This window comes from Pomacea canaliculata, linkage group LG8, assembly GCF_003073045.1.
Source record: "Pomacea canaliculata isolate SZHN2017 linkage group LG8, ASM307304v1, whole genome shotgun sequence".
NCBI classification, from domain to species: Eukaryota; Metazoa; Mollusca; class Gastropoda; order Architaenioglossa; family Ampullariidae; genus Pomacea; species Pomacea canaliculata.
The window spans coordinates 3,836,151-3,850,888 of NC_037597.1; the positions used below are offsets into that span (position 1 = coordinate 3,836,151).

At 38.8% G+C, this 14,738-nt stretch overlaps 2 protein-coding genes across 2 annotated transcripts; both read right to left on the minus strand.

The window, feature by feature from the left end:
- Window positions 1-2,427: 2,427 nt before the first annotated feature.
- On the minus strand, window positions 2,428-6,276 carry LOC112571144 (ecdysteroid-regulated 16 kDa protein-like). Its single transcript, XM_025249961.1, has 4 exons — window positions 6,128-6,276; window positions 4,346-4,465; window positions 3,581-3,756; window positions 2,428-3,097 (listed from the first exon to the last, which is right to left on the minus strand). Exons 1-4 carry the CDS (start codon window positions 6,219-6,221, stop codon window positions 3,014-3,016), a joined length of 474 nt encoding a protein of 157 aa, XP_025105746.1. The 5' UTR covers window positions 6,222-6,276; the 3' UTR covers window positions 2,428-3,013.
- Window positions 6,277-11,293: 5,017 nt separating this feature from the next.
- LOC112570304 (ecdysteroid-regulated 16 kDa protein-like) lies at window positions 11,294-14,490 on the minus strand. Its single transcript, XM_025248687.1, has 4 exons — window positions 14,223-14,490; window positions 12,628-12,747; window positions 11,863-12,038; window positions 11,294-11,377 (listed from the first exon to the last, which is right to left on the minus strand). The coding sequence occupies exons 1-4, from the start codon at window positions 14,320-14,322 to the stop codon at window positions 11,294-11,296; spliced, it is 480 nt and encodes a 159-aa protein (XP_025104472.1). The 5' UTR covers window positions 14,323-14,490.
- Between the last annotated feature and the right edge of the window lie 248 nt (window positions 14,491-14,738).

Below are 14,738 nucleotides of genomic sequence, written 5' to 3' on the forward strand. Positions count from 1 at the left end.
CGATAACTCTTGCCCATTACCTAACAAGTTTCTCTCATCGATCATGGAATGTCGGGCAAGCCTGGAGGAACACGAAGCAGATGATGGAGCAAGATGCAGCACCAGATCGAGTGACCGAGTTATGGACAATCAGATAACCAGGCTATTGAAGCGGGACAAGGGGAACAGGACATGGAACTGAGTCCCGCGTTCCGTATGAATGTGAGGACCATGGTAATGGAGTGTATTTCATATTCATTAAAGTATAAATTAATATACACATGGTAAGGAGCATCGGGACACCCAATTTAGCGTTAAGCTGTTGAAGAACTTGAGCTTCGCCTCAGCTACCAAGATGGCGTCTCATACCGTCTCGGCTACAGTTTACGGCAGGGGTGGGCAATTAATTTTCCCAAGGGGCTGTATGAGAAATTGGGATGGTTTTAGAGGGCCGGACTATTATAGTTAACTCAGTTTTACCCAATACTGTATATATAGTATATATACTGGCGGGCGGGCCGGTCAGAGACAGGATGCGGCCCGTGGGCCGCCACTTGCCCAGGTCTGGTGTACGGCATACGTCTTAGTCTCAGGAAGCAAACACTATATGAACGGAACTCATTTAACTGTCAAAGTTCAAAGAGCAAGAGCTTAGATTTAAGATGCTCTGGTAGGCTGCAGTGAGCGAAAGCGGAAAATAGGAAACAACACAACAAAAGCGCACTTAGTGTACAAACACTGTGTGTGTGTGTGTGCACGCGCGAGAGAGAAAAAAAAAAAAAAAAAGCAAAATTTATTTCCTGTACAATTACATATTTAACGCCTGCGATGGTTTATATACCTATATAAGCGTCTTTTTTCTTTCTCAATCATCGTTAGCTCCCCGAAGACTTGCACCGTAGTGGAAATCTGCTCAAGCAGCTGCTGTCTCCGGTGTAGTGTTAAAGCAGAGTTAAAAGTTGTACAGGAACAGACGATCATAATAAGACAAAGACATCATTCAAGCAGCCAAGCTAGTTATCAGCACTTAGACCACTAACCTGTAATTAACTCTTTCGACGCCTGCAGGCTTTTCATGAAGTACTGTACTTGCAGGTGGTGGAGTCAAGTTCGCTGAGACAGATTGACTAGAAGTCCCAGATATACGCGATGTCTACTTTAAACAAAATAATACAAATGTGTGTCCTTTTTTAGAGAAGGCGAGCTGTTACAAGCTGATGATCTTTACAGCCCCGAACTTGTGGTGGGAAGCAGGCGGTAGTTATATGAAGCAAGGTGAGTCGTTGTCCTGTGGGACAACATGAGGAGATTAAGGACAAATATTATTTTCCAGACTCCTAAAGCTGTAGTTATAAAGCGGTGACAAAGATGTCTTGCGGTAAAGAAACATGAAGTAGTATCCCAAGGGTCTGAACACCGCCATATTTCGAATAAAAGACGGTTTTCCTTGTGTTCCAAATTTTGCCTTTAAATTACTCTCGCTTCGTATCTACGCCCCTGCAGGCCTCGGTACCCTTTTGCCGAACGAATCAGTATTCATCGAATCATTCTATATTCTGGATTGCGAGATCAGCATTTTCGATTTGACACAAAAATGTAGGAAGTCACTATAAAAAAAATTTTTTGTTTTAAAGATATAGATAGAAGATGAAAAAAGAGAAAGGGAAAACGTTAAAAAATCAATCTTTGTTACAGGAAATGTTTATGGCAGAGGAAGATCTGGCTTACAAATGTCAAAGACTGGACTGGTCGCCCTGTACAGGACCTGATGACCATCGTCCACAATAGGCGAGTGTGGCGGCCCTGTCAGCTGCCGCCTCTATCCAGGTGATGCCCACAACCTCAGGTGCCAACTAACTGAACTCACTGTGTATGTAGGTATATGTTTAGTCAAATTTTGTAATTGAAAAAATCAAGGTGGCAGCGTGTATAAATAGAATACGGCACGTGAGTCAGTAAGATAGAAGGATGTTAAAATAGCAACTGTCACATTTTTCCTCTTCTTTTCTAGGCGTCTTTTTTCTTTCTTTTTTTGCTTTGCGGTTTCACCATCTGTGTTCTCACTTAGAAGCAAATGATTTAATATTGCGTTTTAGTGAGTTAGAGTGGCGAGTGTCGTCGCAAAAATATCAGAAGACTGAAGCCAAGAAATGTTTGTGATTAGATGAGCACCATGATAAAAAAAAAGAGTGAAAAACATTAGAATAAGTAAAAAACTATTGAAGTGTAACAGTGTGTAAGGACACTCTCAAGCTATAAGAAATCTGATCATCAGAGCCCCTTACACTTGTATTTTTATGTGTATTAAAGAAAATCTCTTGACCTAAGGAAACTTTTGTTTACCTTTTTTAGTGCATTTTAAACAAAAGTGTGATAAAATTTTTTTCACTCATATTACTTCATTGTAAAGCTAACTTAATCTGTCTGCAATGGAATTTCTGGTTCACATTCTGGAACTCTGCTTTGTTTTAATTAATTAATGGACTGTCTAATGACTGTCCAGTTAAAGTCAGCAATGCGGTGAACAATGTCAAACATGTAATCTCAAAGATACATTATCAAATTATAACAATTACAAAGGAAGCAGCATAACTGAAAATAATTCTGTAACTTAAGCAAATGTCAAAACATTCACAATGTAGCATCCAACATCTACAAAGTTACAGTCGCAATTATCTTTCGATCATGCCTAGGATTTCTTGAAATTTCTTTGAATGAAATGAAATGGCGCTGAAAAGAATATGTCAGAGTTTCCTTCTTATTATAGTTGTTAAGTGCACAGAAAATTCAACACACATCCATCCCCCGACCCACCCAATATGAGGCAAGACATGTCTGCAAAAAATTACCTTTTGCGTTCCATCAATTTTCTCAAAAAAGGTGAAATTTAACCAATTTTACCGAATCCCTCAAATACAAGTGTTTTTTTAAAAAAAGGGAGAGCAAGGTCTTGGGTGAGCAGGTGTGTGCAAATTCTACTGACAGGCATAATTTATTAGAACAAAATCTCAAAAGAAGAGGAATCGTGGACGTTTTATACGATTTTAACTGGAAACTTCACACACCCAATGACTTCTCCACGCGCACCCTTTAGTTCCCACTTCACACAAGCAGATACCTGAAACGTTAAAATCAAATCAGCCACATGAACAACTTGAGCGCTTTATATTTTAATAAACTACCGGACATATGTCTAAAGATTTATATAACCACTGTAAGATACCCAATCAGCATGATGAGACAAAGTATTCATAAAAGACTGGCCTGTGTATTTTTAAACACTTCACAACATACCATCCTGCGACTCAGACTACATTTAATTTTATGTGAACATAAATGTCATCTGTAGTTCTATTTCAGGAGTGTACCAGTCCAGTCATACCACAAAAGATATCAACAAGGAATGTTTACTTATTACAAGTTTTATGCAAAAACCAACAAATATTTTACAGTATTTTCAAGAAATGTGTTTCTAGCATACCAATATTCTACAAATCTTCTTAATAAAGCATCACAAAATGTATTTCAACAAATACTGACTCTTCTCTCAAAGTAATTATTATTATTAGCAAACACATTTTTCTTGGACTAGTTTACTTACCCAGGGAAGATAATTCTTGATTTGGATGACTGGTGCATATGTGTACTGCACACCACTCTTCACTGGACAGGTGATGTTTGAATCTTGACAAGCATCAGTAGGGGCAAGAGGAAAAGGCAAACAAATAAAGCCCAAACAGGCATGAATGGATGCTGTAAGTGTGGGAGTTGACACATCTGCAAAAAAGTAAATTATGAACTATCCCTTAGTAACAAGCCAGTGAAGACAATGGCAGATAATGCAAACATGAAACTATTTACGGAAGACTTATCTAAATGATCACTATTGCTGCTACATTTTGTTTTTGTTTAGTAATGCACTTTGAGCCTATCTTTGATGGTGGGTAAAGAACTCTCTTGATCCACTTTATTTATATTTTGTTATGCATTGTGTCTGCATGTTTCTATGTATGCATGTTTATGCAGGTGATTTGATGCCTGTCCTAAACTGGTGCACTTGCATGTAAAGCACTTTGAGTCTGGAGCTATTTAACTGAGTTTTTATTATTATAATATTACAGTTAATGCTAACAAATATCTGTTATGATACTTAGCGATATACTCAATATAATTATTGTTGGGAACCTGGTGCAGCTTTATAAAAAAAGAGTTTCTTCCCTGATGTATTAGGTACTCCTTTCTGTTGGGTGGATAGTTGAGAGGTTTCACCCAATTGAGTAGGCCACAGTCAAGCACACCAAAGATAATATACACTAAACCAGTGAAGAATTGTCTTCTTCGAAAAATGTCTTCACAGGCAACTTACGGGGTATAAACTCCGCATACACCTGGACAGTACTGCCTCTAGGGACCACAGCTGGAGCTCCTTCAGACGGACAGTCGATTCCACTGAAGAGCACATTGATTATTTTGCTAAGCCCTGATCCTGAAACAAAATTTTGAATAAATATTTTCCAAAAGTAATGATTTGGTGATCACTGTGTTGGGTCACAAAGGTAGCATTTCAAAACAACAGAAAGACCAAAACATCCAATTATTTTGATTAAAATATGTGCAAGTATTCCAAGGTAAGCTTTTACCTCCACATTTTTAACTAAACATCTGTTGAGCTGATTTCACATTCTTGTTTAAACAAAAAATTATTACTATTTAGTCAAAGGGATACTCGAGGCTTGTGATAAGGCTGTGGCGACGGTCGAAACGTTTCAAAATATTCTAGTTACAATTACAGAACACGAGAGCAATACAGGAGAGGGGGAGGGGATTGGTGTTTTACGCCGTGAAAGAAACTGAGGCTATATTACGGCAAGCAGCCAGCTCTGTAAACAGATGCCACGTGCAGAGAAAGAACAGCGTGCCCGAGACGAGAAATGAACTCTGGGCAGCCAACCCTCACTGTATTGGTGACAGGCGCTAACCGTTGCGCCACCGGACTGCTCAATACAGGAGAAATAAATGATTTGGGTTTTGCTTAATTACCACTTATTAGCACTAATTCGGTTGCCGATGTTTATAGAAATCGAAATAATCCAGTGAAATCGATCCTTGTGTCCTTCCGCCGAGTAACCACGATAGCTTCCGGAGACCAAGACAGCAAGTGTCGGTGATTATTTCTAGGATTTGAACTCGTGGTCGGTGGTGTCTCGTGAGTTAATTTAGGTGTTTAAAGTGAACTTTTCAAAGCACAGTTTTAAAAATTATAGAAACAGTCTGTCTCACTTGATCTTGGTCATATGTCATAAGGTCACGTGACGGAGAACGAGACTTCGTCTAAGTAAACGAAAGAGTCCCGTGTAATTTCTCTTATTAAACACAACATGCTACAAAACCTTCAACTTTTTCCATTTGAGCAGACACGAAAATAAACGAGATTCAAGTGGATCCTACTCTTTACGAGATTTCCAAGCTGTTTTATTTTTCCTTTACAATCCCTTTAAGTGTAATAATGTTTGTTAAACAGAGATTTTATTAGCATGGGATTGTAAAAGCACATATTGGATACAATCGACTTTGGCTTTCCATTTAAAAAAAATTTAAATACTGATTAAAACTAAACTACCAATAGCAATATTCCTTCTCCACAATCTAGGTGTAAATACCCAACTTAAGATCGAGACTCTCCTTCACCAGTGGGTCAGATGAGTCAGTCACCGTCCGTTCACACCCATATAAACCAAACCATGAAAAGTCTGCCATCAAACGTTCCTCACCAAAAGAACTGCACTATTATCATAACCATTTCACACAAGTAAATGATCTCAAGTGAACCAGCAAATAAAACACGTGAAAACCGTTTTAGTTTACTTTTATCTTCCGTTTGATGTAAATAAATTCAAATGGAAGGAAGGAAATTTCGAGCCCTCTGAAAACTGAGTGGTGTCGCCATTTAGTGAAACTTTAATTGAATCTGTAAACTAGGTATGTATATCAGGAAACACTACTATTAAGCACTAGAAATTACGGTTTACGTAGAGTAATCGTAATGAGAAAACATTAAAAGACCATGAGCCCTAGGCAATCAGAATTTCCTACTACTCTATTTTCAAAGAAGCAGTACTTGGGAAAATCAAAAGATTTTAGAACTCACCGCAGTCTTTGTATGTCAGCGGACATTTCTGCCTGCCGTAGACAGTTACAAACGCTGTTGCTATGATGCAGAGGATTACAATGTACCCCGACATTATCTTGTAACTACTGTTGATACTACTGATGATATACTACTGATGATATACTACTGTTGATACTACTGTTTATACTGATCACGGACGAGATATTAGTTCGTGGACAAATCTTACGAACAAACCTTTTATTGGAAGCATGCAGCCCTAGCTTGTTAGGTGACTGGTCACGTGATCACACCACATTTTACTTACGACCGACATTAAGCCAAGGGAGAGGACACGTAGGAAGTTACACCTAGCCTACGTTGTTTACATACGGGCCACATTTAAAAAAATTCTTAGCTAGTTGTTGCGACAAATTACTCAAATAAGTGTTTTTTGGGGTGGGGTATGGGTGGTCTGAAACTATGATTATTTCAGTGATACATTTATTTTTAGCATCACTAATGGTCGAGTGTACAGCATGGATCGTTTCCATGCTTCAGTTCATTTTCCTCAGATAGTTTCACAAATCATACAATACATCCAGATTTTACACATTTTTTCTTCACATGTACACGCAAAAGCATTTATATATGCATATTCTCTATCTCTCTCTCTTGTGTGAGATTTGGTGACCGACGATACTACGAAATGATTCCCTAAATAAGTACACTGGTAGGACTACGCCACCTGGAGGCTGGAGACTAGCAGACCCTTATTCTCTCAAAGTTCCTCGCTCCCCTACTTCATGCAGGAATTTCAATCAAACCGCTGACTTGGTTAGTTAAGATGAATGCTAACTAACGGGCTGAGCCGGTGTCACAACTCACCCCACAAAGTGCAGGCGGAGGTAGAATTTTAGAGTGGAAATAAAGTTTATCAACATATGTCGCTGGCAGACCGTTTTACTCAATGGTTCGCACCTTTACGACCTTTGTTTTACTGCTGTTGGGTCACTCGATTAATTAGTCAACAGCTTTCTCTCTAACGACCTTCTCCTCCTCTCTCTCTCTCTCGGTGGGTGTGTCTGGGATACGACACTCGATGAATTGTATGGAGGCCTGTCCGAGTTAAGTTTGTCACCGCTTTATAACTACAGCTTTAGGAGTCTGGAAAATAATATGTTTGTCCTTAATCTCCTCATGTTGTCCCACAGGGCAACGACTCATCCTTGCTTCACATAACTACCGCCTGCTTCCCACCACAAGTTCGGGGCTGTAAAGCTTGCATAAGGAAGCAACATTGAACGGATTTCTCGAGTTGATGTTGATGGTCGTGCAGAAGGCTCCAACACGCGAGCACGCATGTCACACCATAGTCATGGATGCAACGCCCTGAAAGTCAATACATCAATAGGTTACCCTTCGCATGGAGTCATTGAAGATGAGGACATAACATATTGGTGATGATGCTTGCAAGCTTGTAACGTGCCGCGAAGACCCACATCAATAAAATGTGAATGCTGAGTAAATACTTAATGGAAATGGGCAAGAGGAATAATCTCGGATTTTAATGTTTGTCACAATCTTTGTCTCCCCGCCCTACCCCTCGAGTTAATGTTTGAACGAAACATGTTTTGGGGGTAGCTGTGCAGGATGTCACAGGCGTCAGATGTTAGTTATGTTGAGCATAAACTGTACTCGGAATCTTGCTTTGCTATAGTTGTTTCTGAGATCATCATAGCTTGTAACAGCTCGCCTTCTCTATAAAGGAAATCACATTTGTATTATTTTGTTTGAAGTAATACATGGCGTATATCTGAGACTTCTAGTCAATCTGTCTCAGCGAACTTGACTCCACCACCTGAGAGTACAATATTTCATGAAAAGCCTGCAGGTGTCGAAAGAGTTAATTACAGGTTAGTGGTCTAAGTGCTGATAACTAGCTTGGCTGCTTGAATGATGTCTTTGTCTTATTATGATCGTCTGTTCGTGTACAACTTTTAACTCTGCTTGAGCAGATTTCCACTATGGTGCAAGTATACGGGGAGCTAACGATGATTGAGAAAGAAAAAAGACACTTATATAGGTATATAAACCATCCCAGGCGTTAAATATGTAATTGTACAGGAAATAAATTTTACTTTCGATATTTTTTTTCTCTCTCTCTCTCGTGCACACACACACACACAGTATTTGTACACTAAGTGGTTTTTGTTGTGTTGTTTCCTAGTTTCCGGTTTCGCTCACTGCAGCCTATATACCAGAACCCATAATTAAAGGCCTACTCAAGGCTTGTGATAAGGCTCTGGCGACGGTCAAACGTTTCAAAACTATATTTAGTTACAATTACAGAGCACGAGAGCAATACAGGAGAAATAAATGATTCGTTTCTCACTTAATTACCACTTATTAGCACTATTTTGGTTGCCGATGTTTATAAAAATCGAAAAATCCAGTGAAATCACTGTAATCAAACACCTGGAGAATCCTCAAGCCCATCCTCGACTATTATTCGCTGATTTCTCTTCGGCCTTTAACACTATCCAGCCACATATCCTAGCTCGAAGACTCCTCGACGAGTTTTCCCTTGATCATCAGCTAGTGTCATGGATAATTCACTTTTTGGTCGACAGGCAGCAACGAGTTCTTGTCAATGGCACTTTTTCCGACAACCACCACATGCACGGCTCACCTCAGGGCTGTTTCTATCCCCGCTTTCTGTTTTATCCTGTATACCAACAGTTGTCGCAGTAGTCATGAGGGTCACTATCTTGTCAAATTCTCTGATGACACTGCACTGCTGTCTCTCCTTAGCGGGCCGGTGTACACTCACGGTGATGCTTTGGAAGAATTCATTGTTTGGTGCGATGACAACTTTCTAGAACTTAATGTGAGTAAGACGAAGGAGATTGTCTTTGATTTCCGTCGGAATTCTCCACCGTGTCCCGTCTGTGTCATCCATGACAAGGAGGTGGAAATTGTTTCTGCTTTTAAATACCTGGGCACATCTTCGATAGGCGACTTTGCTGGGATGTCAACACTCAATCTGTCGTGAAGAAGGCTCAACAACGTATCTTCCTCCTACGGAAGCTGAGGTCTTTCTCTGTCTCTCCCCCAATTTTTCAGCTTTCTACAGATCACATATTGAGAGCGTGCTGTCCTTCTCGTTCATCTGTTTCTATAATAGTTTATCGGTGAAGGACAGAGCAGCCTACATCGGGTGGTATCCACCTGCTCCAAAGTCGTTGGATCCACCCAGAGTTCTCTTCAGGATCTGTATAACAGGAGGACTCTTCTGAAGGTGTCTGCCATCCTTCGTGATGACAGGCATGCTCTGTCGGGTGAACTTGTCCAGTTCCATCAGGTCGCCGATATAGTATGCTGCCTGCAGGACAAACCGACTGCGGCTGTCTTTTGTTGCTTCAGCCGTCAGACTTTTTGAAATGGATTATGAATGTGATGTGCATGCGATCATGTATGACTTTAATCGAGCTGGTATGATTGACTGCAACACGACTGCCTGTGGGTTGATATATATATATAATCGAGCTGCAACTGAATTGCCCTCTAGGGATTAATAAAGTCTTATCTTATCTTATCTTATCTTATCTTATCTTATCTTATCTTATCTTATCTTATGAAATCGACCGTTGTGTCCTTCGGCCGAGTAACCACGATAGCTTCCCGAGATGGTCAAGCAGAGGAGTCTTCTTGTGACGTCAGTCTCTGACAGAAAGTGTCTGTATCTGCATCATTGTGAAGATTTGACGTCTGTTTATTCTATGACGCACTTCGTGGAAGCAAAATAAGAGTCCCGTGTAATTTCTCTTATTAATCACAACATTCTACTAAAAACCTTCAAAGTTTTCCACATGAACACACATATAAATAGACGAGATTCAAATTGATCTTACTCTTTACGCGATTCTAAGCAGTTTTATTTTGTCTTTACAATCCCTTTAAGTCTGACTAAGCTCTTGCTCTTTGAACTTTGACGGGTAAATGAGTTCAGTTCATAGTGTTTGCTTCCCGAGACTCAGAAGTAAGCCGTAAAATATAGCCGAGACTATATGAGACGCCATCTTGTTAGCTGAGGCGAAGTTCAAGTTCTTCAACAGCTTAAAGCTAATTGGGTGTCCTGGTGATCCTTACCATGTGTATTTTAATTTATACTTTAATGAATATGAAATACACTCCATTAGCATGGTCCTCACATTCATACGGAACGCGGGACTCAGTTCGATATCCTGTTCCCCTTGTCCCGCTAAACACCCTTCAATAGCTGGTTATCTGATTGTCCATAACTCGGTCACTCTGGTGATGAATCTTGCTCCATTATCTGCTTCGTGTTCCTCCAGGCTTGCCCGACATCTCCATGATCGATGAAAGAAACTTGTTAGGTAATGAGCAAGAGTTATCGACCCACGACGCTACACGCAGCTCCTGGACTCAAGTTCATTTCGTCTCATTATGTCATGTTGATGTAACTATGAAGTTTTACTTATTTCATTCCCCTTCACTGTTAAGTACTTTTTGGTATGACATCTTACAAACTTTTTTGACCTCAAGGCTTATTTGCTTAATGAGAAGACCATAGTAGACAATTATTGAGAATGTTGCTTTACAAATAATCCATGTTATCCACACAAATAAAATTTAGAAAGAAACATTGTCAGCACAAGGGCATTTATTCCTTCTTTATTCTTTTCATAATGAAGCAGAACAATAAATTTTCTTCTAATTATAACAATTACAAAGGAAGCAGCATAACTGAAAATAATTCTGTAACTTAAGCAAATGTCAGAACATTCACAATGTAGCATCCAACATCTACAAAGTTACAGTCGAAATTATCTTTCGATCATGCCTAGGATTTCTTGAAATTTCTTTGAATGAAATGAAATGGCACTCAAAAGAATATGTCATAGTTTCCTTCTTGTTATAGCAATTAAGTGCACAGAAAATTCAACACACACCCGTCCCACTGCTCACCCAATATGATGCAAGACATGTCTGCAAAAATTTCCTTTTGCGTTCCATCAATTTTCTCAAAAAAGGTGAAGTGAAAACTATTTTTCCTATGTCTCTCAAATACAAGTGTTTTTTAAAAAATGGAGAGAAATGTCTTGGGTGAGCAGGTGTGTGCAAATTTTACTGACAATCATAATTTATTTCAAAAATCTGGAAAGATGAGGAATCATGGATGTTTTATTCGATTTTAACAGGGAACCTTATGCACACAATGTCGTTTTGAAACATACCCTGTAGTTGCCACTTCAAAAAAATAGACATCTGAAACATCAAAATCAAATCAGCCACATGAACAACTTGAGAGCTTTATATTTTAATAGACCAGCTGACATATGTATAAAGATTTTATAAGCGCTGTAAGATACCCAGTCAGCATGATGAGATAAAGTATTCATAAAAGATTGGCCCGTGTATTTTTAAACACTTCACAACATACCATCCTACGATTCGCACTACATTTAATTTTAAATGAACATAAATGTCATATGTCGTTTTATTTCAGGAGTGTACCAGTCCAGTCGTACCACAAAAGATATCAACAATTAATGTTTACTTATTACAAGCTTGATGCAATAACCAACAAATATTTTACAGTATTTTCAAGAAATGTGTTTCTAGCATACCCGTATTCTACAAATCTGCTTAATAAAGCATCAAAAATTATTTCAACAAATACTGACTCTGCTCTCAAAGTAATTGTTATTATTAGCAAACATTTTTCTTGGACTGGTGATGTGTTTACTTACCGAAGGATAAACATACTGGATTGGTAAGACTGGTGCATATGTGTACTGCACACCACTCTTCACTGGACAGGTAATGTTTGCACCTTGACAAGCATCAGTAGGGGCACCAGGAAAAGGCATACAATGTGAGCCAAAACAGGCTTGAACTGATGCTTTGAGTGAGACAGTTGACACATCTGCAAAAAAGTAAATTATGAACTATCCCTTAGTAACAAGCCAGTGAAGACAATGGCAGATAATGCAAAGATGAAACTATTTTATGGAAGACTTATCTATATGATCACTATTGCTGCTACATTTTGTTTTTGTTCAGTAAGGCACTTTGAGCCTATCTTTGATGGTGGGTAAAGAACTCTCTTGATCTACTTTTTTATATTTTGCCATGCATTGTGTCTGTATGTTTCTATGTATGCATGCTTATGCAGGTGCATTTGATGCCTGTCCTAAACTGGTGTACTTGCATGTAAAGCACTTAGAGTCTGTCGCTATTTAACTGAGTTTTTATTATTATAATATTACAGTTAATGCTAACAAATATCTGTTCTGATACTTTTCGATATGCTAAATATAATTATTGTTGAGAACCTGGTGCAGCTTTATACAAAAATGTTACTTCCCTGATATCTTATGTACTCCTTTCTGTTGGGTGGATAGTTGGGAGGCTCCACCAAATTGAGAAGGCCACAGTCAAACACACCAAAGATAATATACACTAAACCAATGAAGAATTGTCTTCTTCGAAAAGTGTTTTCACAGGAAACTTACTGGGTATAAAATCCACAAACAACTGGACAGTACTGCCTTTAGGGAGCTCAGCTGGATCTCCTTCAGACGGACACTCAGTTCCACTGTAGTGTGCATCTAGTACTCTGCTAAGCCCTGATCCTGAAATAAAATTTTGAATAAACATTTACCAAAAATAATGATTAGGTAATCACTGTGTTGGGTCACAAATGTAGAATTTCAGAACAATAGAAAGACCAAAACATCCAATTATTTTGATTAAAATATGTGCAAGTATTCCAAAGTTATAAGCTTTTACCTCAATATTTTTAACTAAACATCTGTTGAACTGATTTTACATTATTATTTAAACAAAATAGTATTACTATTTTGTTAAAGGGATACTGAAGGCTTGTGATAAGGCTGTGGCTGCGGTCAAAACGTTTCAAAATATATTTAGTTACAATTACAGAGCACGAGAGCAATACAGGAGAAATAAATGATTTGGTTCTCACTTAATTACCACTTATTAGCACTATTTCGGTTGTCGATGTTTATAAAAATCGAAATAATCCAGTGAAATCAACCATTGTGTCCTTCCGCCGAGTAACCACGATATCTTCCCGAGATGGTCAAGCAGACGAACCTGCGTGTCGGTGATCGTTGCTAGGATTCGAACTCGTGGTCGGTGGTGTCTCTTGAGTTAATTTAGGTGTTAAAGTGAGCTTTTCAAAGCACAGTTTTAAAAATTATAAAAACAGTCTGTCTCACTTGGAAAGCAGTCTTGGTCATATGTCATAAGGTCACGTGACGGAGAACGAGACTTCGTCTAAGTAAACGAAAGAGTCCCGTGTAATTTCTCTTATTAAACACAACCTGCCACAAAACCTTCAACTTTTTACATATGAACAGACACGAAAATAGACAAGATTCAAGTGGATCCTACTCTTTACGAGATTCTAAGCAGTTTAATTTTTCCTTTACAATCCCTTTAAGTGTAATAATGTTTGTTAAACAGGGATTTTATTAGCATGGGATTGTAAAAGCACATATTGGATACTATCGACTTTGGCTTTCCGTTAAAAAAATGTTAAATGCTGATTAAAACTAAACTACCAATACCAATATCCCCTCTCAGGAATCTCGGTGTAAATACCCAACTTGTGAGTTTCCTTCACCAGTGGGTCAGATGAGTCAATCACCGTCCGTTCACACCCATATAAACCAAACCACGAAAAGTCTACTATCAAACTATCGCTCACCAAAAGAACTGCACCATTACCGTAACCATTTCACACAAGTAAATAATCGCAAGTGAACCAGCAAATAAAACACGTGGAAACCGTTTTAGTTTACTTTTATCTTCCGTCTGAAGTAAATAAATTCAAATGGAAGGAAGGAGGGAAATTTCGAGCCCTCTGAAAACTGAGTGGTGTCACGATTTAGTGAAACTTTAATTGAATCTGTAAACTAAGTGCGTATCAGGAAACATTATTCAGTACTAGAAAGTACAGTTTATGTACAGTAGTCGTAATGAGAAAACATTAAAAGACCATGAGCCTAGGCAATCAGAAGTTCCTACTACTATATTTTGAAAGCACCAGTACTTGGGAAAATTAAAAGAGTTTGGAACTCACCGCAGTCTTCGTATTTCAGTGGACAAAGCTGGAGCTCGTCGCCGTAGACAGCCACAAACGCCGTTGCTATGATGCAGAGGACTACAATGTACCCCGACATTCTCTTGTAACTACTGTTGATACTACTGTTAATATACTACTGTTGATACTACTGTTGATACTGATCACGGACGAGATATTAGTTCGTGGACAAATCTTACGAACAAACCTTTTATTGGAAGCATGCAGCCCTAGCTTGTCAGGTGACTGGTCACGTGATCACACCACACTTTACTTACGACCGACATTAAGCCAAGGGAGATGACTCACATAGGAAGTTATCGTTCGTTACTACTTGCGTCCTTTGTTTAACACCTAGCCTACGTTGTTTACCTAAGGGTCACATTAAAAAAACTTCTTAACTAGTTGTTGCGACAAATTACTCAAATAAGTGTTTTTTGGGGTGGGGTATGGGTGGTCTGAAACTATGATTATTTCAGTGATACATTTATTTTTAGCATCACTAATGGTCGAGTG

Bases quoted from the DNA above. Each gene is read 5' to 3' on its own strand.
- LOC112571144 (XM_025249961.1), bottom strand. From the start codon at position 6,221: ATGTCGGGGTACATTGTAATCCTCTGCATCATAGCAACAGCGTTTGTA. The intron at 4,466-6,127 runs GTGAGTTCTAAA...ATTTTGTTTCAG, and splicing joins GCTGACATACAAAGACTGCG to GATCAGGGCTTAGCAAAATA. The intron at 3,098-3,580 runs GTAAGTAAACTA...TTAACGTTTCAG, and splicing joins TCAAGAATTATCTTCCCTGG to GTATCTGCTTGTGTGAAGTG.
- LOC112570304 (XM_025248687.1), bottom strand. From the start codon at position 14,322: ATGTCGGGGTACATTGTAGTCCTCTGCATCATAGCAACGGCGTTTGTG. The intron at 12,748-14,222 runs GTGAGTTCCAAA...ATTTTATTTCAG, and splicing joins ACTGAAATACGAAGACTGCG to GATCAGGGCTTAGCAGAGTA. The intron at 12,039-12,627 runs GTAAGTTTCCTG...ACTTTTTTGCAG, and splicing joins GTTTGTGGATTTTATACCCA to ATGTGTCAACTGTCTCACTC.